The 25998-nt window shown below is 34.3% G+C and overlaps 1 protein-coding gene across 1 annotated transcript in view; it reads right to left on the reverse strand.

Moving 5' to 3' along the window:
* The window catches only part of RALYL (RALY RNA binding protein like), a 572389-nt gene extending 567355 nt beyond the window's left edge, over nucleotides 1–5034 (reverse strand). Inside the window, exon 1 of the mRNA XM_044682437.1 lies at nucleotides 4743–5034. Coding sequence (XP_044538372.1) covers nucleotides 4743–4998 — 256 coding nt within the window. The 5' untranslated portion in view covers nucleotides 4999–5034. The remainder of the gene's footprint in view (nucleotides 1–4742) is intronic.
* Nucleotides 5035–25998: the final 20964 nt, after the last annotated feature.

Consider the following 25998-nt stretch of genomic DNA (forward strand, 5'->3'; position numbering starts at 1 on the left):
GTTATCCCCTTGCTTGTTCCTCTGCCCAAGGCTCCTTTAACAGTCTCAGGGTGCTACTTCCACAGTCGTGTAACCCTCTGCATTGGGTCCCCACTCAAGGTCTGCGCCTGTGCTCAGGATCCGTGTCTGAGCTTGAGTCTGTGCCTGCACTCATGCCTGTGCTCAGGGTCTGTGTTCAAAGTATGTGAGTTCTTTAGCCTCTTGGGGTCTTAAGTCTTGCTGTTCTCAGGAGCAGGCCCTGGTGACCCTAGGTAGCTGCCAAAGACTTAATGAGTGTCCCAAACTTGCTCTAACTCTTGTGATCTGGCTTTGGCACTATAGGTGGTGGGGGGTGGGGGAGGGGGTTTCTCGGCTCGCATTTTAGTGAGAGCTATTTCACCTCTTCATAGCTTGGAAATGCCCTGATTCTACGTACCTCCAATGCTGCGCCCTGTTGTAGGGTCCCTTCATTCCTCTGGATTTGTTTTTATGTCTTCTTGAGGAGTCCTGTCTATTTTGGTTAGGAGAGTTTAAGCAGCTGCTTTTTACTATGCCACCATCTTAACCAGGAAGAAAAACCCTTCTCTCTCTTACTCATAAATATACTCTATCCTTACCTCCACCTCACAGATCACTATTCCTTCCAGAACAAAGCTGAGACATCATCCATTTTTATGAAATTTTCCTTGCCTTTCCCAACTACAAGTTCCCTCCTTTACAAAATACCCTGTACTTAAATAATTTGTACATAAATAAGTGTGAATTTATTTCTTCTTTTAGACTTTTAGCACTTTGCAAACAGGAATTATTTCATTTTTTGTGCTTATATCTCCAGTACTAGGATGATGTCTGACAAAGACCAGGCTTTGAATAAATGCTTGTTGATATACTGATAGACTGAACTGTAGCCATTGAGCATCCTGGAAGAATTGTGATTTTAAGAAAGACCATTATTTCAGAAAGAGACTTGGGGTCACTAAAAGCACTGAGCAATTTCCCAAACCAATCTAGACTATTCTCAATCTTATATTTAATTCTCAAGTCTATTTAATTGTCCTTTCTCCAAAGTCTGTCCAAAATACATGTACTGATAGATTAGTTTTGGGGCTAGCCTTTCAACTTCATATAATAGATTGGAGAAATGCCATTTTTATTTCCTTTTTTTTTTTCTTCTCTAGATAGCCAGTCTGATTACTTTCGGTGATTTTAAATTTCACTGATGAGATTCTGCAGTGTTTGCTTGATGTTTAAGTGTTTTATATATAAGTATATATACAAGTTATATACATTTATATACATATATATATATGTATATAAAATTTATACTTGATTTATCAAGTATGCTTCATGCACAAAGTTAACACAAAAGAGGATTATTATTGCCTGTTCTTTTTGGACCTTGAATTGGATATTCTCAATATTTGTGGTAAACGCTTTCCAGGAACATGAAATTTCTTATTTATTTTTCCCTTTTTCTATATTTTTTCCTTCAGTCGACAAGAGGATATTTACAAGAAGATCATTAAAACCTTATTTGCTTTTATAACTTTAAGGAACATTTTGTTTCAATATGTGCATGGGAAATATCTCATGAGAGAAAAGTTTTTAAGGAGTCAGTTTGTTTTACTAAATTAAATGCTGTTTATACTGCAGAACAATGAACATAGTGGCATCTTTTATTCTCTTCCTTTCTTAGGGCATCAAGTAATTATAAAGATGGACAGCTGAATAATATTTTCAAAAACTTGGTTACCTTTGATTATATTCAATAGTGTTTTTCCCCCACTAGGAACTTAGACACAGTTAGTTAATAGTAAGTTATATTTTCTCATTTTTTCCTAATGATCAGGTCCATAATTGTTAAAGCATTTCTATGAGATGTTCTGAGAATAAATATCTTGATGCCTTCAGAACTTTCTTGCATATAGCACAGATTTCTTATGAATATATCCCAGTTAATTTTCCTATTTTCTTTTTTCAACTTTTTTTCACATAGACCTTGAAGTACAAAAGTCCAAATGTGGCAAGTCTAGTGTTATCAAAGGAGAAACATGTTATGAAGAAAGATTTGCACATATTTTGAATTTTTTCCTATGTTTTTCTTCTTTCTACTTTTAGCCACAACTGCCATATAGATTGTCTAGCACATTAGAGTTTCTTGCCAAGCTTTCCACAATTTGCTTTTCATACCTCAACTCCCCTGTTTCATTAGACAATATGGCTTGAAATCTTCATCCTTCTCCATAAGATTTTACAGATGAGTTTTGCTTAGAAAACATCATTGCCTTTGGCTGCCATATCTCTCAAACAGTTATACTCATTATCAAAATTCTTTCCTAATTTTATCCTATCAACATTACCTTTTTCAGTTTTTTATAAGAAAATTATAGAATCAGGTCAATGATTTAGATGCGTTGTCTATAAAGTAACAAATACAATTATTTTTTAAATATTTGGTTGATTTATTTTGTATGGAGAAAACATCTTTGTTATTGACTGACTCAATTATTGACTTTTCACTTAGTATAGATTGTCTTAATTTTATTTACTTTGGAAGTCTTTTTTAATTAATGCTTGTTTATGTAAATCATAAACAATTCCAAATATACTCCTCTATATCTGTTCTCAGGCAGCTAGGTTGCTTAGTGGATAGAGTGGCAGATCTGGAGTCAGGAAGTCTCATCCTTGTGAATTCAAACCTTTCTTCAGATACTTAATAGTTGTGTGACCCTGGGATATCACTTAACACTTTTGCCTCAGTTCTGTATTTGTTAAATGACTTAAAAAGGAAATGGCAAACCATTCCAGTAATTTTGTTGAGAAACCCCTAAATGGGGTGACAAAGAGTCGGACGTGACTGAAAAATAACAAAAAAACAACAATCTTTCCTCTTCAATGAGAAAACTTTTTTAAATGCATTATTCCATATTCATAGTTCAATCCACTTTTCTAGAAAAGTTGAGAGGCATATTTTCTCATCTGTTCTCCTGGACTAAGATCGATGTAATTTGAATTATAAAGTTTCATATATTGTTTTTTCCCTTCAAAATCTTGAACACATTTTGTATATTTCCCTTCTTTTACATACTTCATTCTCATTTTCTTTAAGCTGGTCCTTTGGGTCTTTTTTTCTTCTTCTTGCTACAATCTCCACACATCCTTAAATAATTCATACCTCATTTACCTTATTTATTTCTAAGCTACCAGCCCACATCACCAATTTTATCTTGGACATTTCAAACTAGATTTAGCTGTCTCGAAGGCATATTCAAAATAGAACTCACTTTTTTCCACCTCAAAATACATCCTCTAGGAAATTTCCTTATTTCTGGTAAGGAGTCACCATTTTTCTAGTCTCCCACATTCTTACCCTTGACATTATTCTCATCTTCTCATTATTGCTCGGTGTTGTTATCGTTGAGTCACTTCAGTTATGTCCAACTCTTTGTGACCCCATTTGAGTTTTCTTGGCAATGATTTTAGAGTGTTTTGCGATTTCCTTCTCCAGTTTATTTTACAGATGAGGAAATAGAGCCAAACAGGAATAAATGACTTCCCCTGGGTCACACAGCTAATATGTGTAGGAGGCTGGATTTGACCTTACAAAGATGAATCTTCCTGATTCCAGGACCAGCAGTCAATTCACTTCAACTCCAGCTACCCATTTCTCATTCCACATATCTAATCATTTGCCAAATTTTGCCTTTTTTACTTCCACAACATTTCTAATATCTGATCATTTTTCTCTTCTCATATAACTACAATCTTAGTTCAGAAACACCTTTAGCCTAGATTATTATAATCGCCTCCCAACAGAGGACCCTGCCTCAAATATCTCCCCACTTCAAACTAGGAACCATGTAACCGTCAAAGTAAAATTTTTAAGGGCAAATGAGACCATGCCACTCTTCTCTTTATTATTGCCTCTATGATCAAATATTAACTCCTCTGTTTCACTTTTATAGACCTTTACAATCTGTTCCCAACATATTTTATAGTGTAATTTTACATTATTCCCTATACTCACATTCTTTGATAGAGCAAAATAGTTATTTTTGCTGTTTTTCATGTACAGAAACACATTTTTTAATATCTGTGCCTTTACACTGGCCATCTCTCAAGTCAAGAAAGGACTCCTCATATAACTCCTCATTTCCTTCAATACATAGCTCAAGTATCACCTTTTACACAAAAGAATTCCTAATCCACCTGCTACTTTCCCTCCCTAACTACTTCTTACTTAACCACTTTAAATTTTTTCTGCATGTATTCATCTCCCCAACAAAATATGAATGTCTTAAATAGGAATTAGAACTAATCTTTAAACAACACTCAAATTTATTATTTACACACATATCCTCGTATCCTCCTGTGTGATGCATATTATCCTCATACAGAGGAAACAAGATAAGTCAAATAAGCAAGTTTTGAGTTCCTAGTATTTGCCTAGCACCATATGCTAGGAGTTAGCCAAGTATGTAACATAAGCAGAAGATTCAGATTTTCCCTAAAAGGAATTTATAGCCTGTTCAGAAGAGAAGATTTATGCAAATGGAACAGTTAGTGGAAAACAAGAAAATATAAAATCAAGTACTAAACTATGTGGTACAGATAAGTTGTAGTAGAGTAGGTCAGAGAAGGAAGACGAAATCCGTGTTATTTATGTATTCTTCAGTGGAGGCGTAAGATAAGTAATAATATTGAAACCCTTTGTCCAAAGAAATTGACACACACATATATTTAATAATGTAGAGTTAACTTACCAAGCGGTTGACCTGCAATGATCCTGGCATTTTCTCCTGCCACTGCAGCCCTGGCATGTCGTTCACTCATATACTGTACAAATGCATAACCTTTATGCACCGAGCATCCGACTATTTTTCCATATTTTGCAAAGATGGCTTCTATGTCACCTTTTTTGACAATGGCTGTGTTCAGATTGCCAATGAAAACTCGGGAATTGATGGATTTAGGATCATTCTTATTAGTGACGTTGCTGGTCTGTGTTTTGCCAGTCATGGTTGTCTCACGTTGTTTTAACCCTTCAATAAAGAACAGAATAAATGATTCATATTGATTACCTGGTATCTTGACCAATTGTTCAAAATTTCAGAAAGATAGTGTGTGGTAATGTGGATAGCCAGCTGTTCACATGGCCAACAACAGTTCATATAAAATTCCATCTTTGATACCTATAGAGCTGTGTGATCCCAGCCAAATGACTTAAATTTTCAGTGCTTTAATCACCTAAGATTATAAATTTCAGAGAAAGAACCAACATGCATTGTCAGAGAGAAGATGCTCAGGTAGGATTTCCAAATGCCAATAAAGTCATGGGTCCAGTTCCTACAGTATAAATCACAGTAATACATCTTTAAAGATAAATTCAAATCTCAAAATGTTATATCATTTCTTTTTTTTTTTTGGTAAACACACAAGTTACATATATACTTACATATATATATATGTATATATATGTGCTATAGTCCCAAATAACTGTCTAAATATAGGCATATGTACTGCAATCTACACACATATGTAGCTAGCTATACATATAGATCTACCTATGTACATTTGTATATGTATATATATATATATATTATTTTATTTATTTATATGTATAGCTACCTACACATGTAGGTATCTACATGCATTCATATGTAGCTCTCTATACAGGTGTATCTATATACATATATGTGGATATACATAATTTATTCATTTATATGTGCATCTGAAATTAATAAAATTATACATACTATGAAAATAAATTTCAACTTTGTTCTGTATAATTACATTTGTAAGATTTCTAAGTGAATTTTCAGGATTCAAAATAAGATGACTTCAAATGGACATAGCTTTAGGTTCAGATATTTTAAAGCTTTCTAAGATTTAATTCATTAAGCAGATACAGTCTGAGAAAAAATTTTTTTTCTCCTATGGATAAAAAATGATAACCACAACCAAATTAAAATAAAGACCAAAACAATAACAATGACATTTTTTTAGGTTTTATGAGCATCAGTACAAATCACATCATCCATAGTGGTAATAATAGTCTTTGTCTACAAAGGATAGATTTTAAGTTATAGTTATTCATTGCCAATGATTTAAAACTGAACTAAACAGTCTTTGATATCAAGATACTTATCATTTATTTTGAAAATAGTGCACATTTAAAAAAAGATCAAATAAGGTGATTAACTAAATCATAAAGAAAAATACAAATATAAAGCTGTTGAATTTTTAACAAGGGATTTTCTTAAAAACATAAGGAATCAAAGAAACATGTATACTTTAAAATGTATCCATTATTTGATGTCCACTTGCCTATTTCTGAATAGGAATCTGATAGGCTGAAAAAGCAATGAGGTGGTACAATTGATGGTATAATAGGGAAATAGACTTAAGAATAGAAAAGTAGATTTTGCAAGCAGGTTAGGAGCAAAAATCTTGGCTGGCAGTCATGAACATTCTGAATGGGATGCAGGGGAAGAGAGAGGAGAGACGAGAAACTGTCAATTGCTGGTTGAAGAGGGGTTTGGAGCAGAAGTACAGCCAGTAATGTCTCCATAGACTTTGGATCTATGAGATTGGAGAAGCTTGAAGACAACATCTTTCAAGACAATCCTGAGTAGTGGAAAGGCTCTGTTTTTCTGGTGGACAGTTGCAGGCATCTTTCCTTACCTGGTAGTTCTTGGATTACTGGCTGTGCAAGTAGTTGGTTCCTGGTATCCTGAAGTCATCACCTGGATCATTTGTGAGAAACCCCAATCTCCAACACACTCCCTCTAGTCCTCAGCCAAAGCTGTTAGCCTGCCTTAGTCAGGTTGGCAGAGAAACTTCCCCGTAAGACTCCAGTTCTTGTTAGTTGAATTTTTCCCTAGTTATAGATATTCCTCTTCTACTCTCCTGTCCCTTAAAATACAATTAAACTGTTTTATTTTCTCTTTTCCTGTTTGTGTCCCCATAGTGTGTGTATATTTAACTTTGTGTTTTTCCCTGGCTAGGTGGATCTATGATGACAGTTGGTTTTCAACTGTCATTCCGTCAAATGTCAAAACCAATTCTGAATTGTATTTCCCTAACTTGTCAGGTCCCAGTTATTTGTCTGTCCTGCCTCCTACTTACTCTTCCTCTGAACCCAATTAAAGTATAAATTAAACCCCATGTTTTCACCATAAGAATAGGGTACAGATCCTGGCATCATGATCTTCTTGGCTCATCTTCCTGAATTAAAATTTAGCTTTACTTGCTTATTACACTTACTAGCTGTGTGACCCTAGGCAAGTTATTTAATCCCTTTTGCCTCAATTTCTCACATTTAAGATGAGCAGCTGAAAGAAATGGTAAACCACTCTAATATCACGGTCAAGAAAATCCCAAATGGGGTCATGAAGAGTTGGACACATGACTGAAAGTGAATAAACACCAAGGACAAAGCATCTGATTTTTAACTTGTTTATTTACCCATTAGGTAGATAGCCAAAACTATTGTTTTGGATATTTTGATACTTTGGTGAACTATAATTTCCTCAACAGGGGTACTCCCTACACCAGTGTACATTATAAATCTATTGCTCTTAATATTGTGTAATGGTTCTCGTTTACTTCTTTCCATAAATCCCCCATACAGGACATTCCAATGTTCTGTCCTTTCTCTCATTTTTTTCACTATATGAAAGGTACCAAAACAACTATTCTTTCAAATCTGAAACAAAAAAGTATACTTTAAATTATGTGTGACTAAAACTGAGAGAATACTACAATTTTGGAAGCATAAAAATTGCAAGTAATCCAAAAGGCAGTTAAAAGTCACACAGTGGATAGAAATAGGATACAGTGTTTCATAAAGTGACTTTCATGAAAGCATCAATGCCAAGTTAGGCTGAAAGAGGAAGTGGATTATTCTTATAAGAAGGGGAGACAAGAAATGGAGAACATGGGTATTCCACTGGAACTTCAATCTATCAAGTGTGTGGTGTTGCTTAAATTTATCTACATTATGGATACTAATGGATACATTAGTTAATAATGTAGTGATTTTATTTTATTCTCTTACTCATGAATGGGGATGAGCTATAAGAATATATTTTATAATTTTCTTATATCATTTTCACCATTTGATTTTATTAGGATATGTTAGTCTTCGGTCATTCACCTCCATAATATTTTGACAATACACTCCTACCTACTCTAGTCTGATATTGTTCTTGTTTCCATGTCTCTCTTCCAAGAAGAAGGAAAGGTCTATTTGACATCCTTTTTACTTATCAAAGTCATGACTGCTGCTCATCAGTTAAATTTTTCTGAACAGACAACTAACTGTCAGAGGTAGAAGTAACAGAAGAAGGGGTGGAACAGTACAGTGCTTTTGCCCAGAAATGTAGAAAGATAACAAGGAAGACTCATCTCACTGGAGTATAAGAAGAGAGTGCTAAACAAGCTTCAGTGGAACTCAGACACAACACAGAAAAAATAGGAGGAAAGCAGCCCTGCACTGTCCAGTCAGAAGAGAGGCCAGCTGTGACCCTGCATAGGTAGCAGTGAGAGGACTCAGCCCAACAAGGTCCATCCTCAGTGAGATAATGCAGAACCCAACTCAAACCTGAAGCTAAACTGAACAGCTACAAACTTCCACACAGCAGGTCAATCAGGCGGCCTCTTCACAGTGCTCAGTCTGAGAGGGAGATTGCTGAGCAAATCCCAGGCATGTGGTACAAGCATGGAACAGTACTTCTTCCACTCCAAGAACAAAGCTGAGTTTCAGCTAATAGATAAAATCAATGGAAAAAATAATCTCAAATTGAGCAAGAGAGAGAGAAAAAGTCTGATGCTAGAAAAATATTTCAACAAGAGAGATGATCCAAATATAAGCTCAGAAAAGGATTGCAATTTAAAATGAAAATGTGTAATGCCTCAAAGGAAAATGTGAAAGGATTTCAAGTCCAATATGAATGCTTAGAAGAGCACCAAAAAAGGACAGAAGAAAAAATAAGAAGAAACCTAGAAGAAAAGTTAGATAAAGAAAATGATAGAAAAATTCAATAGCTTAGAACAAAAACTTACTGAAGAAAACATTTTTTTCTAAAAAAGGAAATATAATACCTATAATAGGAAAATAATTCCCATAGAAAGGCTATACAAAGCCTCAAAGAAGAAAATGGCTCCTTAAAATTTATAATTGGACAATTAGACCCTAATGACTTCATGAGACTGAAGGGAAAAATAAAACTAATTTTAAAAAAAGATGAAAAAATAGAAGAAATTTTGCAAATTCTTACTAGATAAATAACTGACTTGGAAAACAGATCCAGGAGAAATAATTTAAGAATCACTAAATGGCCTGAAAGTCATGAGCAAAAATGAACTGGCCACCATATTATAAGAAATTATCAAAGAAAACTGCGCTGGTGTGCTTGAAGAAGATGAGAAAATATAAACTGAAGGAATCCATGGACCACCTCCTCAAAAAATTTGAAATTTAAAAATCCCAGGACAATTATAGCCAAATTCCAGAGCTCTCAAGCCAAAGAGAAAATACTACAAAATAGCCAGAATAAAACCAAACAACAATAAAATTGGAAATTGTCAAGTGTTAAGAATTTGTTTAAAGAATTTGAATGAAAGATTCTGAAATTGCATTACTCACATCTTTTTCCTTTCTTCTTCTTTATATTATTTTTAGCTTTGCTTTTGCCAGTTAATTGTATGACAATAAAAACAGCTCACTCTGAAAATGCTACTTTGGGTACAATTACAAGAGTATTGAACTTGGAGACATGGGTACCAAAAATCTGCTGTTTTATTATTAGTTTGAGTTATGGCAAATAATAACCAATTGGGAGTTAGTTTCCTCAGATATATATTTCCTCAGTACAATACTGGAAAAGATAACATCTAAATCTATAATCTCCAAACCAGCAACTTCCTGTCTTTTTTCCTTGTGTATCTTTATTTGTGCATGATGTTTCTTGATTGTCAAACTCCTTATAACCCACTTTTTAAAACATTTACATTCTGTCTAAATATATTCTAAATATTAATCCCAAGGGAGAAGAGTGGTAAGAGGTAGATTACTGGGGTTAAATTACTTGCCCAGGCTCACAAAGCTAGGAAGCGTCTTAGTCCAGATTTGAACACAGGTCCTTCAGACTTGTAGGCACTCTATCCACTGTGCTACCTAATTTTCACATTTCTTTAAAAAGCAACTATGAATTAGGAACATGAGGCTTTAATATAGTCTACAGACTTTTGTCCTTTTTAATTCCTTCATAACTGAATCATGTTTTCTAAAATAGTTTTCAATTTCCTTTTCTGTGCCCACTGTTGCATCTAAATCAGCAAATAACAAGAAACAAGTTAATTTGTTTTGGAAGACCTTTTCATTTCCTTCATAGAAATTCTCTACTTTTTTTCTATCATAATGAATTTTGACATATGAGTCACGACTATCTTCTAGGTGGTCTATTACCTCACTATATGAGTATTGCTAAAGTAAGATATTACAGCATCCCTCAAAATGATGATTCATGTTTCCTTATGAGACAATGACACCAACTCTATTAACTCCTTTACAAACTTCTTGTAGGAGAATCTGGCAACCATGTTTACATTTAGTTACGGTGTGTGTGTATGTATATGTTTCTTCAAGTTAGAATTATAGTGAGAAACTCAGCAGGGATATGCTTCAATTCCTTTGCTATTTTTGCAAGTCTTTGATAATTGAACAAATACTTCACAGTGGGTATCAACAGTTAAATTAATGTTTGCAGATAATTCAACAAACTGTGTTATTCATAGCATTGTTTTCCTCCTATCAGTCACTTTATTTTAATTTCTACCCCTAAGCATAAGGTGGCCATTTTTAATAGTTTGTTTAACTTATTAGTTAAAATGTCTTTACTTCTTAGAAAACGTGATTTTTGATGCTACTTTAATCAAATAGTATATTTTACATTCTTAAAATTTTGCTTTCAGATTACTACTTATATAAATTTATATAGACATTTAAAACAATGTTCTGAAATCCTTAAAAGTGAAAGCTAATTGAGTAAAACATTGGATTATTAACATGAGTATCAATAAGGGCACAATTGATTAACTGCTGATTTTCAACAAACCTAAGATAAGTGATAGGCTACCAGTTTCATATCCTATATCTGTTTGGAAAAAAGTTGTGATCTAAAATATTTTATTTCAAAGTATATTTAACAAGCACAGAACACCTTTATCATGGGACATTAGTAAATGACTTTTAGCACTGTAAATTGAATAAAGATATGCCTGAAGCTTCACTTCCTGGACATTTAAACAGTTGCCACTTAAGCAAAGATCAATTGGGCAACATCAAGATATTTTAAACTAAGTGCCTCTAATGACTACTAGGATTATTCCAGCTTTACGAATAATGAAGCACAGATATAACAAATATTTCCTACTACTTAAGATTAATTGCATAAGCTGAAGTAACAATCGAAAACATAATAGCTTAATAAGCAAGAATTATGCTGATTCTATTTTTTTTAACAGCTAGTTACATATAAGATGCCATCAGGATAAAAGATCAAGGAGGGTTTTGAAAGAGGCAGACTAGCTTTTTAAAAGAAAAAAAAAGCTTATATTTAAAGCCAGGGTCATTTCACAAGATGAAAATGAATAATGACCTCAAATGAACCAAGTACCAGACACATGCCGAAATTTCATAGTTCTAAATCAAACTTCTGCTAGTATATATAAATCTAGCATCTCTTCCTTAAATATAAAAGGGGGAAAAGGTCACTGTTTTTGTTCTATACAGATGTCTACTTCACAAGAATTACTGTTATAACTAGAAATGATTCCTTTGTCACTAGACGAGGCAAAAATTACTAATGGATACTATAAAATTCATAGCCATATGTTGCCTAGAGACATGACCCTCTCCCATGCCCATTGTGTAAATACTTCAAAGGATAATGTAATGTCACTTTCAAGACATATAAACACTCTATTAAGGAACAGAATTGCCAGTGAAACATTAAATTTCTCAGAATATAAAAACAATGAACTTGTTATACTAGATTGAATCCAGTCAACATAGCCAAATAACCTAAAATAACCCAAGCGGTATGGATATTCTAATCAATATAATTACTATCTTTTGTTGAGCTTATATACACTCGATGTATAAACTATTGCCTCTCTGTGGATGAGCCCTAACCCCTGATCTTGTTCCTAAATTCTCAAGTTTTGCCTTTATCTAATGGGGACAGCATTGTCATCTCGATTACAATATATCTACAATCAAATTCACCCACTTGCCCACAAAAACAACTACTCCTTCTGACATCCCTATTTATGTCAAGCAATTGTGGTCCCTGTATACAAAAAATAAGTACATTTTCTTGATTAATCCTTCCAAGTGTCTAACTGCTTCTCTTTATTTTGTTAAAAAAATCCCCTTTTTATTACTGTGAATTTGAGTTATCAACAAAACATGAATTCTATGCAAAGAACAGGAAAAAATAAAACCACAAAACTGTGAATCTTCAAAATGTGCAGGTTACTTTCTTTAATTCCAGTCTGGTTTAGGCATTATGAAGTTTGGTCTGAGTTTCTATTATGGGTTTCTAATTAATTACTATCTTGCCCTGACCATCAATTCAACCTATCCACTAACCCCAAATTAATCTTTACAAAACACAATTTTCTCATTTCATTCTTCAGCTTAAAAACCTTTAATTTCAAATCTGTTTAAGTCTAAATGCTCGTCATATATATTTATGCACAGTGTGGGTTAACTTTTCTTCCAAATTTCTTGCTCATCGCTTATTTATATAAGTTCTTTGATCCATTCACTGCCTCTGATTTCGCCATGCACATTGTCTTTGTTCATGCCATTGCTCCCACATAAGACCTTTTGGCTTCCCCTTCTTAACTAAATTCTATGCATTCTTCAAAGATCATCTCAATATCTACCTCTTTTGATAAATTTCATCCTAAAATTTAATGTTACTACTTATTTGGTATGTATTTTACTTCAATACTCTGAATGGTCCTTCATTCTCATAGATAAAAATTAAGCTACCCTTACCCATAGTGGGACTATCATCAATGACTTCACATATCTTTGCATAAAAAAAGTTCAATCATCATGCTGAAGGCCTTTTTCATCTTCAATTTGACAGTATAAAAAACAGTCAGTGGAGCGCATTTGTAGTCCCCTCACTCCCTTTATCTTCTGCTAACCCAGTCATCTCCTTTTTTGGAGAGATCATAACTAGTATTTCATATAAATTAAAAAGAAAATTATATAGAACCTACCATGTACTTCAGAACGTCAATGAAATTGTGTTTTGAGACAGAAAAGTTTTATTCTAATTCCACTATAACATTAAAACATCTACAGACCTTCCACAAAGTTTTCATGTCCAAAAGTGTGTTATATGATTAATATTGTTTTTGTAGTTAATATTTGTAAAATTCAAAGTTTTCATACAAGCATGGGGAGAAATTAATAATTTAAGTAACTTTTTATTTTTATACATCATTCTTCTATAATTCAATCCATATTGCAGTGTCTAATTTCTATATCTGAATCAGTAACTTTGTTTTCAAGGTAACACATAACAATTTTCTTCAGTTTAAAAAAAAAGACAAAGTACATAAATGCAAGCAAGTGATACTGTAAAAGACTGAGATTGGCTAATATTTCTGATGCAATTATAATAAAACCATCTTTTGGGAGAGAGGCTAATGTAGTGCTGGCCTCAGAGATAGAAAGTTAAGAATTCAATTCTTTTTTTGGCAAATATGGATGATGTGATGTTTGGGCAAGTCACTTAACCTATCAGTGCTATTTAGGAAATTCTCTAGGAATTTAAATGGTAAAGAAGGAGTCCTGTGTGTTAGGCATTGAACTAGGGCTGGGGATAAAAAAATAAATGAAACAATCTCTGCTCTTAGGGAACATACATTTTCTGGGAAGAAATCAAATAGATGGAATAGGTAATGAGCAAATAGTATGTAAATAATTCCTTTTTTTCGAGGCTCAGTTCTTCCTTCAGTCAGGAAAATTCCCTTGACCTCCCTAGTAAGTAGTTATCTCTTCATCCTTAAATGTCTCATGGCATGCGATTTGTCATTTATTTATAGACTGACAGCTTTAACTGGAGATTTTTGTGTTTGGGATAAGCAATTTGAAAAAGTCCTTCATGTCAATTGGTTTGAGGAAACATAATAGTTGAGAAACTAGGCCAATGTAAGTCCACTTCTGGGGAGAATATAGGATTGGAAAAGGTCATGGGAAAGAGTATTTCTGGGAAAAATTTGCCTGGTATATAGGCACAGTAGTAAAAAAAAAAGATTCATTTGGCTAACTTTCTATTTTCCTAGTCTTATTAACTAGAATTAGGTAATGATAAATTTAAGGTTAATTAGTCTGAGATAAGCCCAGAAGATGTATTTTGTCCAACAATTGTTATGTCAGCCTCCAAGATCTATTGGTCATTTTTTTATGAAGGCTTGGGTTCATATCTTGCCTGAGACACTTTCTAGCATGTGACTGAACAAATTATTTTTTTCCTTTGGAACCAAATTTCTTCATCTGTAAAGTGCAGTGGTTGGACTGAATTAGCTCTATGGTCCTTTCAAGCTCAAAAATTACCATTGTAGGAACTAGGACTTGGGAGAAAACAATGGTTTCTGAGCTAAAGATCCTCGGGATCTAAATTATTTGAGAGACATCTCAATAATTGCAGTGCTTGAATAACCCCCATTCAAATCCACACCTGGGCCATGGCAGTATGATTGAGAAGTCCTTTTACCACCACAACTATTCATATCATATTCTGGTTACTCGTAACTGCACTGGCTGCAAAAATTACTCTGGGATTCATATCAAGAGGAAAAGTGACAGGTTACATGGTACTCTAGGGAATGACTACTGATTGGTCCAGCAACTTTTCCAGAGGAAATATGTAGTTTTCATATGAAAGAAAAATGAGCATTCCACATGCATACTGCAATTGGAAGTTTTCTGAAGTATCAGAGATAAAAGTAACTTTTTCTGAGTAGCATTTTGAGCCATGTTTCATTTGGAATGACAAGATAGAGCTATCAATACTAAATAATCTAAGTTACTCACAATGGTGACTAACAGGATGAGAATCATCATTGTTATTTCCTTTAAATTTATATATGATTAAATGCCAGAAATGCAGATACTCTGCATGGACTACTTTTGGGCTTTCTCTGGAGTAAACAGCTGGGGTATCCCATATGTTTCATTGGTGTGAAAAATACATTTTAAACCCCTTTAAAACAAGCATTTCCTCAAGAGGAAAATTTCAATAGGTAAAAATATTTATCCCTATAGGAGAAATTCACTCCTTCCTATTTAGCAGACTCATCCCATCCTTGGCTTCTTTGTTAAAGCTGTCAATTGCAACTATTCCCTTAGGAGCTAAACTCACAAAACTAACTGATTTTATACCAGCTATTGCACTGCCTGTAGAGACGAACAACTTCCAATCATTGTGGATATGGCTCTGGAATAATGACCTAGGAACACAAGGTCTTAAATCCAAGCCCGATCCTTTGAGAAATCCTGTACTACTTTAAAAGAAAGTCAGACTCAACTAGTACCGATGCTATGATGAAGTGCTTTCAATAAATAAGAGGACAAAAGTAGCTTCAATGATAATGGGAAATAAATACCTGTACATAGAAATAGTTTTCTGGACTTTGGAGGGCATTTAGTGTTATTTGCCAACTGGCTGCTTTGGGCCTTTATTTTTTTTATTTTCTTTTTTAAAATTATTTTCCAACATTACATGATTCTTCTTGTGTCCATCCCCTCTTCTTTCCCCTCTCCTGAAATAGATAATATATGTATAACTTGGTGAAATTGCTTATCACTCAAAACCTACATCCATATTATTCATTTTTGTAATAAAGTAATCTTTTAAAACCAAAGCCTTTTGGGCCTTTCTTGTAGACCTTCTATTGTATATATAAAGTAATGTCAATGGCTTCCAGGATTTTACTTGCAATCAGATAACTGATTATGAACATTAAGGAATGATAATTAAATGATTAAAAGTATGTAAGGATATAAAACAAAAGATATAGACACATTTTAAATTACATAAGGCTGAAAAATTAATTCTTTAAGGCAGAGCAGTGGAGTGTAATAAAAAGAGTTTTGGATTTTGAGTTAGGGAACTTGAAATCAGAAACTTACCAGTTGGGTAATTCAAACAAAACCTCTATGGGCCTCAGTTTTCCTTTCTGTAAAATGAGGACACTAAACTAGATGACTTTAACTCTATATCTTCTGCCCCACGTCCCTAATAGCTTTCCACCATTTGCTATTCTGGGAATATCAATCAAATTAATACTACCATTGTTTCAGTGAAGGGATGGCAAATGACTGCCCTGTGGCTCCACTATCTATCTCTGCTACTTTCCAAAGCAAAACACACATGCTTGGCTATCATCCACCATATGTTATCTCTCAGCCATATGAGCATAAACACCTTGAGGGTTGAGATTTTCACTTTTAAATAATTCATATCCCCATTGTTTACCTTAGTACTTAACATATAATTAGTATATGAAAAATGATACTAATTAATTCATTCCTTTACAGTTTTAAAGTTATGATCCTCATACAATCTACTCTGGACTCGTTATTTTAGAATTGGGCCAGCTAAATTCTCTCCTACTACTGGAGAATGGGGTGTCTAATGTCAATGGCTCCAGCTCCCTTTTTATTCATTCCCTTCCATCCCCTACCTTACTGTGAACCACTAGAAAGTGCTGTCAAGGTTCATTTAACCAACTAATGTTATTTAGGTTTTAATTTCAGAATTATATGAAGAACAGAAACACAAACATTTCCCTTCATATTCTGGAGTACATTCTCCCCTGTATCACTTCTGCATCTGGAAAGAAAGGGTTCAAACTTAGAGTTTTGACATAGCACCAGCCTCCGGAATTTCAATTCCAAAAGCAGACTTATTGCTGGATAAATCATTGTCTCAGCAGCCACTATGTAGGGCTAGGTCTTGAAGGTCTTTCCTCGTTGTGCTCCTAAGTGTTAAATGAAGGAAAATGAGCACAGAGTATGGTACATATAATCAGAGAAAGAGAAACTTTATATTAGCTAGTGCTCAACCTTCATAGATATTGAACACTTGAAAAATTCCTCGGTAATAGAAAAACAGAATTATTTTAATTTCTGTTTGCTTTAATAGATATTTATGGGTGTGTAGTGGCCAGAAAAAGGTTGATATAGAAAACAGAGCTGATGTTAAAACTAGGATGACCTGGATACAAGAGGAGCTTCTGACATGTACTAGCTATAGAACTCTGGGTGAGTTATTGAACCCATTAGTAAGATAGGAAAATAAGACCCTAAGTTTCAGAGACTGTGCCAAACTACCCAAGAAGTGAAATTTTCCTTTCTCAAAAGTTTCCTAAACGAAATGAAATCATATGCCTAAGTCACTAATTCATATCTCCCACTACTTTCTCATCACTTTGATAGAAAAGAAGAAAGGGACAGAAGAGCATCACTGAATTAATGAATCCTAGAAGACAGTTATTATTTTCATAAATACCTACGAGGGAGGTGGCATGATTATGCCCATTTTACACATGATTAAATTGAGGAAGACAGAAATGAAATGATTTGATTTGAACTCAAGTCTTCCCAACTCCAGGCTTAGTGATCTATCGAATGGTTTATGCAGCTTCCTCAAGGAAAGAGCATAACAACAACAGAGAGGTCATGAAGGATAAAAACCATGAGAATGGTCTAAAGGTTTTTTCAAAAGAACATGGGTAACTTCAGAAAAAGTTGTTTTAGTGGAGTGATGAGGTCGGGTGACAGATTGCAAAGGATTGAGGTGAGAACTAGAGCCCCCAGTGGTGCCTCACATAGAGCAAGTGCTTAATATATGCTTGTGAACCCAATGACTCTTTGAGGAGTCTGGTTGTGATCCAAACATAAGATGTTTGTCCTGGTGTTCAGCAGTCTTTCTAGCTTGCTGCTGAGTTTCAAAGGTGTAGGCAGCTCAGAATAAGATGGTGATTACAATTGAGGGCTCATCCCTCTGGAGAGCCCTTAATGTTCTAACAGATGGTTTCACTAAAATGGGTATTAGATTAAAATGCATTGGTTTATGAAACCTTAGAGGTATCCCATAATACTACAAATAGTGCTTGTTGAATTTACAGGAGGTAAGAGACTCTCATGATTCTCTTAAGACTGTTTTGGCTTCTAAGCCTTCACTAAGCCTTCTACTAGATCAATATTTTTATTTGTAAATCTTTCCAAAGCAGAATCAGTACTCTTTCTACATTCCTAACCAAATAATGCTTTCCACTCTAAGAGTGACTTCCAACTATGTTGTTTATATCTTGTATATGTCTAGTTATTTGCATGTTACCCCTATTAGAATGTAAGTTTCTTGAAGGGAGATTTTTTTCTGTTTTTTATCTCTGCACTTAGTATAGTGTCTGAAACATAGCACGTGATTAATAATGAATGACTACTGACCAACTTATCCATATGTAATTTTATTTAAAAGAATAAAATTTCCATCTCTCAGCAAAACAATAGCAAAATGATGCCACTGATTATCAGAAATTGTACAGTGTCAGAGAGGCTTTTTCTCCTTTGAATAAAAGAGGGAGTAACTCTTTGTTAAGCCTTTTTCAACATTATTATCCCTCTTTAATTTATTCTAAATAATAGACTATGAAAGTTTGGCTCATATGAGAAAGTCTTTAGATAATATTTGAAAATAATGAAACTGATTCTAAATATGGCAGTACATATAATGTAACAATCATATTGTTCAAAATGCTATTCTTTTCAATGCTCTTCATATAAATTCTAGTAATTTAAGTCATTCCATGGAAAATAGCAGTTGACAAATTATTTTTATGATCCCAAATCCCTAACTCCTATTCTGGGTACCTGCTCTTTCCCCAAAATATATTTTGACCACATGCTTTAAACAGTACAGGACAGTATATCTGCAATGAACAATCAACTCATAAGCAAACACACTCATAGACTTTATGCATCACATTTGTCTTCATGTACTGCAAGATGTTGCCACAGACCAAGACTACTGTCTTTGTATTTTGGTGTTATTGAAATGTATATTCAATACTCTTAATTTTGATATTTCACAGCTTTCGGATTAAATGAGAATGGCTGACCCCTCCACCAGTATAGAACACATCTCATCCACATTTTCTAATCCTGTTTAATTCTTTCCCATATTCTGAATTATGCACAAGTATAGGGGAGAATCTGAGCTTATGTTACTGAAACAGAATAAATAATTCCTTCCTCAGAGAACTTCCTAACTATGTGAGTATATGTATATGTATATACACACAAATGCACATATATGCATATTAACCCATCAGAAAGATTTTCCAGCTATCTGTTTCTGATAGTAATTTTATCCTTAAACTAATTTCTATTGTATAAATGAGGTAAAAGGAAAGATTCTTATCTAGAAAATACACTAAAAAACATAGGAGAATAAATGAATTTGTTCTTAAGAATATAGCTCAGGTGATGGTTTCATTAATTGAAATTTATCAATTTAATGAAATATTGCCAAAGACAGATAAGGTGACTTACCATTTATTCATTTACAAGAATTTATCATTTTTGTACTTACTGAATACCCAGAATTTAAAAGTCATCATTTGTGAAATATGTGAAAGCACAATATTTTAAATAACCATATAAATGTATTTGTTTTCTAAATAAACATGTAATGGAAATGTTCTTGATCTTTATTCAGTATTCATTACATGAAAATATGTGTTCTGAATTCTATACTGATATCGGCAGTGGTTACAAAGCATTTGAAAGAATGATAATGAAAAGAAAATAATATTGAGCCATATCAATATATACCCTCATCCCTTTCCAAAAAGGAGCTGTAGCGAACCTAGAGCAGCAACAATAATGAAAAAATTAACATAACCCATTTCTCAATGCTAATTAAGGAAATCTGAGGCACATGAAAATGTTAAAAGTTCTTTCTTGGGCTAGAAACTCTATATTACAGAGATTTATCATGTATTGACATCAGTAGTTCACGGGCAAAATTCAATATTCATGTATTCACTAATGGCATGTTCAAATTATTTTCTTTTAAGTAAAACTACCCCAGGATAAGATGCAACAAAGTGTCATGCAATCACTCAAGGTTTTAAGTAGTTATATTTCTATCACAGAAAGGTTAAATTTAGTAAATATATCATTTTTCAAATTATCTAATTCATGTTAAATTATTCTTGACATGCTTTTTATTTATCAAAAAAGTATTCATCAGAAATAGTGAAATCTACCTCAAAATTTCTAGCAGGGATAAAATTTGGTTGTCAGTTCTTTCTATACTGGGATGCCTTTTGGATGTAAGGAATGGAGAGGAATTGATTCTTCAAATGTTTAAGGTAGCTCTCAACAAATATTTTCAAGCATTTCTCCTGATCTAGTCTTGTTACATTCATAATGCATTAGTAGGTAGGTACGCTAGTGATGTCCTATTTCTACTGGACTACAGAACTGATAGAATACTCAGAGCCCCATTATAAGTAAAACTAAGATCTGCTCCTAGGCAGCTAGGTGGCACAGTGGATAGAACCAGGATAATCTGTTGTCTAAAGAATGTGGAGCCAAAATAACCTAAATTCAATTCCTACCTTGTACACTTTTCCATAAACTATTCAACTAAGTAACTATTCAAGATACTTAACCTTTCAGGCTCAATTGCTTTATCTGTTAAAAGAGCAGTAGTGACTGCCTCACAAATAAGTTGACATATATAAAACACTTTGCAAAACTAAAAATGCTACATAAATATTTTTATTATGCAGCTTCATTCCACTCACATACTGGGACAATGAAAGTCTCTTAGGGAATGCCTACCATTTGATGGAGCTGAATTCTAATATTGAGAATAACACCCTTACTCTTAATCAGTGGCATTTTTGCCAATATCTTACTGTGAGAATAGGAGCCATCCTACCTTGGTCTACATATCCTTGGATTATACTGCAATCTTCTCAATGATACTTTTTATTAAATACGAGAAGAGTATAAACTCCTATTGTTCCCTGGATGGGGGAGGCAAGGAGAGAGAAGGATCCTAAATAACCATGTCAACATCTACTTCTTCCCCTTGCTGTAAAAAGGCTGAACCATAAATATGATGGGGAAAACAGGAAAAAAAGTGATGATAGGAGGACATCAAAGTGATCTTAAGATAAAATTGAATATAAAAATCAACTTTTAGTTTATTTTATCCTTTAAGTAATCTAATTTAAATTCTTTTAAAAAAAGAGATTATGTTTCCAAACAGTACAATATTACTTTATTTGTCCCACAAGTGTATCTAAGTGTTAAATACACTTTGGAATTTAAAATTTTTAATTTCTTGCATGATTAGAAGAATTAATATATTTCAATAGTTTTGTGACAAAAAATGTGTATATGCTCTATTCTAAAATCCTTTGTTAAGTATACTACCAACAAGGAAGATCAATTAATAGATTCATCTGTGGTTTTGTGTATACTTCCATGGTCAGCTTAATCATTTGTTTGAATTAAATTATTTTTCCTTCATTGGACTCATTAATGTCTTCCATTAAATAAAAATGTGTGTTTGAAGTTCACTAGCATAATAAAAGTTCATAGTCTTATATTTAACAAAGGGGAAAGAACCTAAGTCAATATTTTCATAGCAGTGCTTTTGATCAAGGCCTGGGGCATTATTTGAAGCTAATATATATATGTATGTATTGTGCAAAGCAGAGTTAATAACAGAAGCTTTGATTTATTGATTTGCTTTTGGTTTCTATTTTTCCTGATATTAATCTTTGTGCTTTTTAGAAAAAATATATAGTTATAAATGGGCAGCTGGGCAATATAATAGATAGACTGATAGACCTGGAGTCAAGAAGACCTGAGTTCAAATGCATCCTCAGACATTTACTAGCTATGAGATCCTGGTCAAGTCATTTAGCCCTCCTTTCCTTAGTTTTGTTATCTATAAAATGAAAGGAGAAGGAAGAAGCAAACCACTCCCATATCTTTACCCAGAAAACCCCAAAAAGGTCATCAGACACAACTAAAATGACTGAAGTTTGTAACTTAGAAATTAAACTTAGAAATTAAAATGTAAATGTAAACTTAGAAATCAAAGTAGCAAATTCAAGATTATGATGATCATGGTGATAATAATGACAAAGACGGTGATTATGCTACAGCCACTTGTGCTATTAGGTAGTGTGTAGGTAGATTTAACACCTGACTTTGATAAATACTAGCTGTGTGACTCTGGACAATTCATGGAACTTCTCAGTGCCCCCCAAGGAGATTACTAATATGATAAGTTACACAAAAATTGCTGATCTATATCAGGACTGGGAGTTCCCACAGGCAGAACTTTTGGCAACAAAAAAATCACAGCACCAGGCAAACAAACAAAAGATGAAAATTAACATGCAGAAATATTTTAGCCTGGGAACTAATAACTATTTAAGACAATGTTTCATTGAGAAAATGAATTATGGGTTACAAATAACTGTGTCATAAATGTACTTTTAGAAATGACTTATCGGTGGAAAATATTTTGAAATTTTCTTTTTTTTCTAGACATTATAGAATAAGAGAAAGTAATATATAAAATGATGCAAAAGGATTATCAATTTTAATATCTTCTCCATTAACTGATATACAGTATAGCCTGAGAGGCAGCAGCATTTGCTCTCTTGTGGGAACGAGCTTCCCAGTCACGTGTAGCAGTTTCAGTTGAAGACTGGAAGGAGTCGTCAATAAGTGTGTGTGTGTATGTATGTATGTATGTATGTAGTATGTGTATGTGGATGAGCTGACTTTTAATAAATAGGACTACATTCCAGAAATACTATTAAATCTTAATGTTTAATGGAGCTGTACAATAATTTAAAATTTTTCTTACAATAAAGGATCTTTAGTCACAGTCAGAAATTGCAATCTGTGTCCCCCCATAGTACCATGGTACTTGGTTTCCCTCAATAAAAATGTTTATAAAATTAAGAATGGCTTCTTATTCCAGTTGATCTGCTTTGTAAGTTGGGGTTTTCTTAAAGCAAATTATATAATATGAATTAAGGATACAATTAAGGTAATAGTGAAAAAAGTAATAAGTTGGAATGGCAATGAGTATTAAAAGAAATTTGATATTTTTAAAATACTATATTTATTTTTATTATGATAATTATAGAAGAATGAGGGTATTTCATGTCTTTCCCAATTCCAAATATTGAACGCTTTTCCTATGTCAGACCACACTGTGAATATTGTGTTTAATTATGGGCACCAGATTTTAGGAAGACATCACATTGCCAACCTTGAAGTTATCAAGAGAGGACAAGTAAGATGACAGGAGAACTAAAGACTCATATATGTGGATCAACCAAAAGAACTTTGTTGTTCTCACCAGGCTCTACCATGGATTTCTCCGTCATGCCTCAGAAACCTGGAACATTTCTGTCCTGGCATTTATAGCTCAGGAATCAATCCTCTCTGCCTTCATTGCCTCCTACCTTTGATTAGTTGTATCCTTCCAGAACGTCCACTTAAGAAGAGCTTCCAGCACAACCATCTCTTCATTTCTCACACCTGCATTCTGGATTTCTCCGTCCCCACACACACCAGTTACGTATGCTCATTCCATCCCACATTAGCTTCCTTTCAAGAGCTATCTTGACCTGTTAGAAGTTCCTTGAGAGTGATTTCTTTTTGCTTTTATTTCTATTGCCAGTGATAAACACAGTGTCCTAGCTTTTAATAAATGTTTGTTAACTGACTGGAGAAGAAAAGTTTTGAGTGGGTATGGTCTTGCTAGGTATTTTCAAGCATACAGAGGGGTGCTCTGTGGAAGAGCAATTAAACTTTTTTTTTTTTTTTGGCTCCGAGGGGAAAATTAGGTACAATAAATGGAAGATCAAAGGTATAGATTCTGGCATAGCTGAAAATTTTCCTACTGGGGCAGCTAGGTAGCACAGAAGAAAGCACTATGGAACAGTGCTCTATCTAGAGTCCAGAGGACTCCGGGTTCAAATCTGACCTCGGATACTTCCTAGTTGTCACCCTCAGCAAGTCATTTAACTCCAACTTCCTAGCCTTTGCAATTCTTCTTTTTTAAGAATTGATACTTTGCGCATTGTCTATGGGAGGGGGGTGGGGAGAGAGGAGGGATGAATCATGCAACCATGGAAAAATTTTCTTAATCCATAAAAAATAAAATAAATAAGAAAAATTGATACTAAAATAGTAAAGGTTTAAAAAATAAAGAACATTTCCCCATGTGATTTCAGGGTTGTTGTTTTTGTTTTGTTTTGTTTTTTAAAATCCATAACTTCTGTCTAGGAATCAATACTGTGTATTGGCTCCAAGGCAGAAGAGTGATAAGGGCTAGGCAAAGGGGGTTAAGTGACTTGCCCAGGATCACACAGCTATGAAGTGTCTGAGGCCAGACTTGAATCTAGGACCTCCTGTCTCTAGGCCTGGCTCTCAATCCATTGAGCCCCCTGTGATTTTAGTTTTCAAAAATCTTCAAGCAGTTTCTGTTAGATCTGAAATATAGGTGAGTTCTATTGAGGAATGGGTCTGACCCTATGGACTTAGATTTCTTCAGAGATAGCATAATTCCATTGAATGAGGAAAGAAGGTGGTATGCATCAGGAGATGCTGCAAGTAAATAGAAAAGGACTGGTGATGGCTAAAAACATCTGAGAGTAAACACCAAAGAGAAGTGGATGATTATTTTATTTGAAAGGAAGTGAAAAAAAGGTCCTTGTGTAAAAACAGGCATTAATACACACACACTCACGCACCCAACCTTCTCTGCTCTTGTGACAGCTACAAAGAAGATTGCATAATAGCACTGGGTTCAGTCATGTAGATGTAAGTTCAAATTCTGTTTCTAAAACAATGTCTATGAACCCAAGCAAGTAGATTAGCCTCTCATTATCCCAGACAACTTTCTAAAATAAAACTTAAAAGTCCTTATCCACATTGATAGAAGGAGTTCCCTCACCTACAGTCCCAACAGTTTGGTTCCAAAAAATTTTGAGCAACACAGCTTAGACAATCAAACTATTATTAATAGGAGCTTTGCAGTAATGTAGGACAAAGGAATATTTTTGGTAAGTAGATGTTAATATGGGGCAGCTGGGTGGCTCAGTGGATTGAGAGCCAGGCCTAGAGACTGGAGGTCCTAGGTTCAAGTCCGGCCTCGGACACTTCCAGCTGTGTGACCTTGGGCAAGTCACTTGACCCCTATTGCCCACCTTTACCACTCCTGGGCCAAGGACGGTCCCTAGCCCAGATGAAAAAGGAGGAGGGTTGGGCATGGGGCTAGCAACCCCACCCTGTAAAAAAACTACATCTGCTAAAGAAACTGCAACCTAAAGTAGGGGCAGCTGGGCTAGCTCAGTGGATTGAGAGCCAGGCCTAGAGACGAGAGGTCCTAGGTTCAAGTCCAGGCTCAGACACTTCCCAGCTGGGTGACCCTGAGCGACTATGTGTCCCATTGCCTACTGGTTGTGGCCCTATGCTCCTAGAATGGAGTCCCAGGATTAAAAAAAAAAAAAAAGATGTTAATATAATTCAATAGGACAGAAATTCATTCAGAGCAGGGACTGGCTCACTTTTGCATTCATGTTTCAAAATTCTTCCTTTGACATACGAAAAATATAGAAGTTGTGTGTTTTCTGTACAATCTAATGGAGGAAAACAATACAGAAAGGAGACAGAAAGGAGGAGAGTACCAAAGAGAACCCAGTGTTGGAGCATAATGATTGTAGAGACAAAACCAAGCTGAGCAGCTGACAGGAACTGAAGTATTTAGTCTGAGCCCTCAACAGAGGGAGGCTATGGAAGGACTTTTTGGCTACATGCTCTAGCCTTCCAATCAGAGAATAAAGGCAACTGACTGTACCGGAGGGTGTTGA

The sequence above is a fragment of the Gracilinanus agilis genome, chromosome 1 (assembly GCF_016433145.1).
Source record: "Gracilinanus agilis isolate LMUSP501 chromosome 1, AgileGrace, whole genome shotgun sequence".
NCBI classification, from domain to species: Eukaryota; Metazoa; Chordata; class Mammalia; order Didelphimorphia; family Didelphidae; genus Gracilinanus; species Gracilinanus agilis.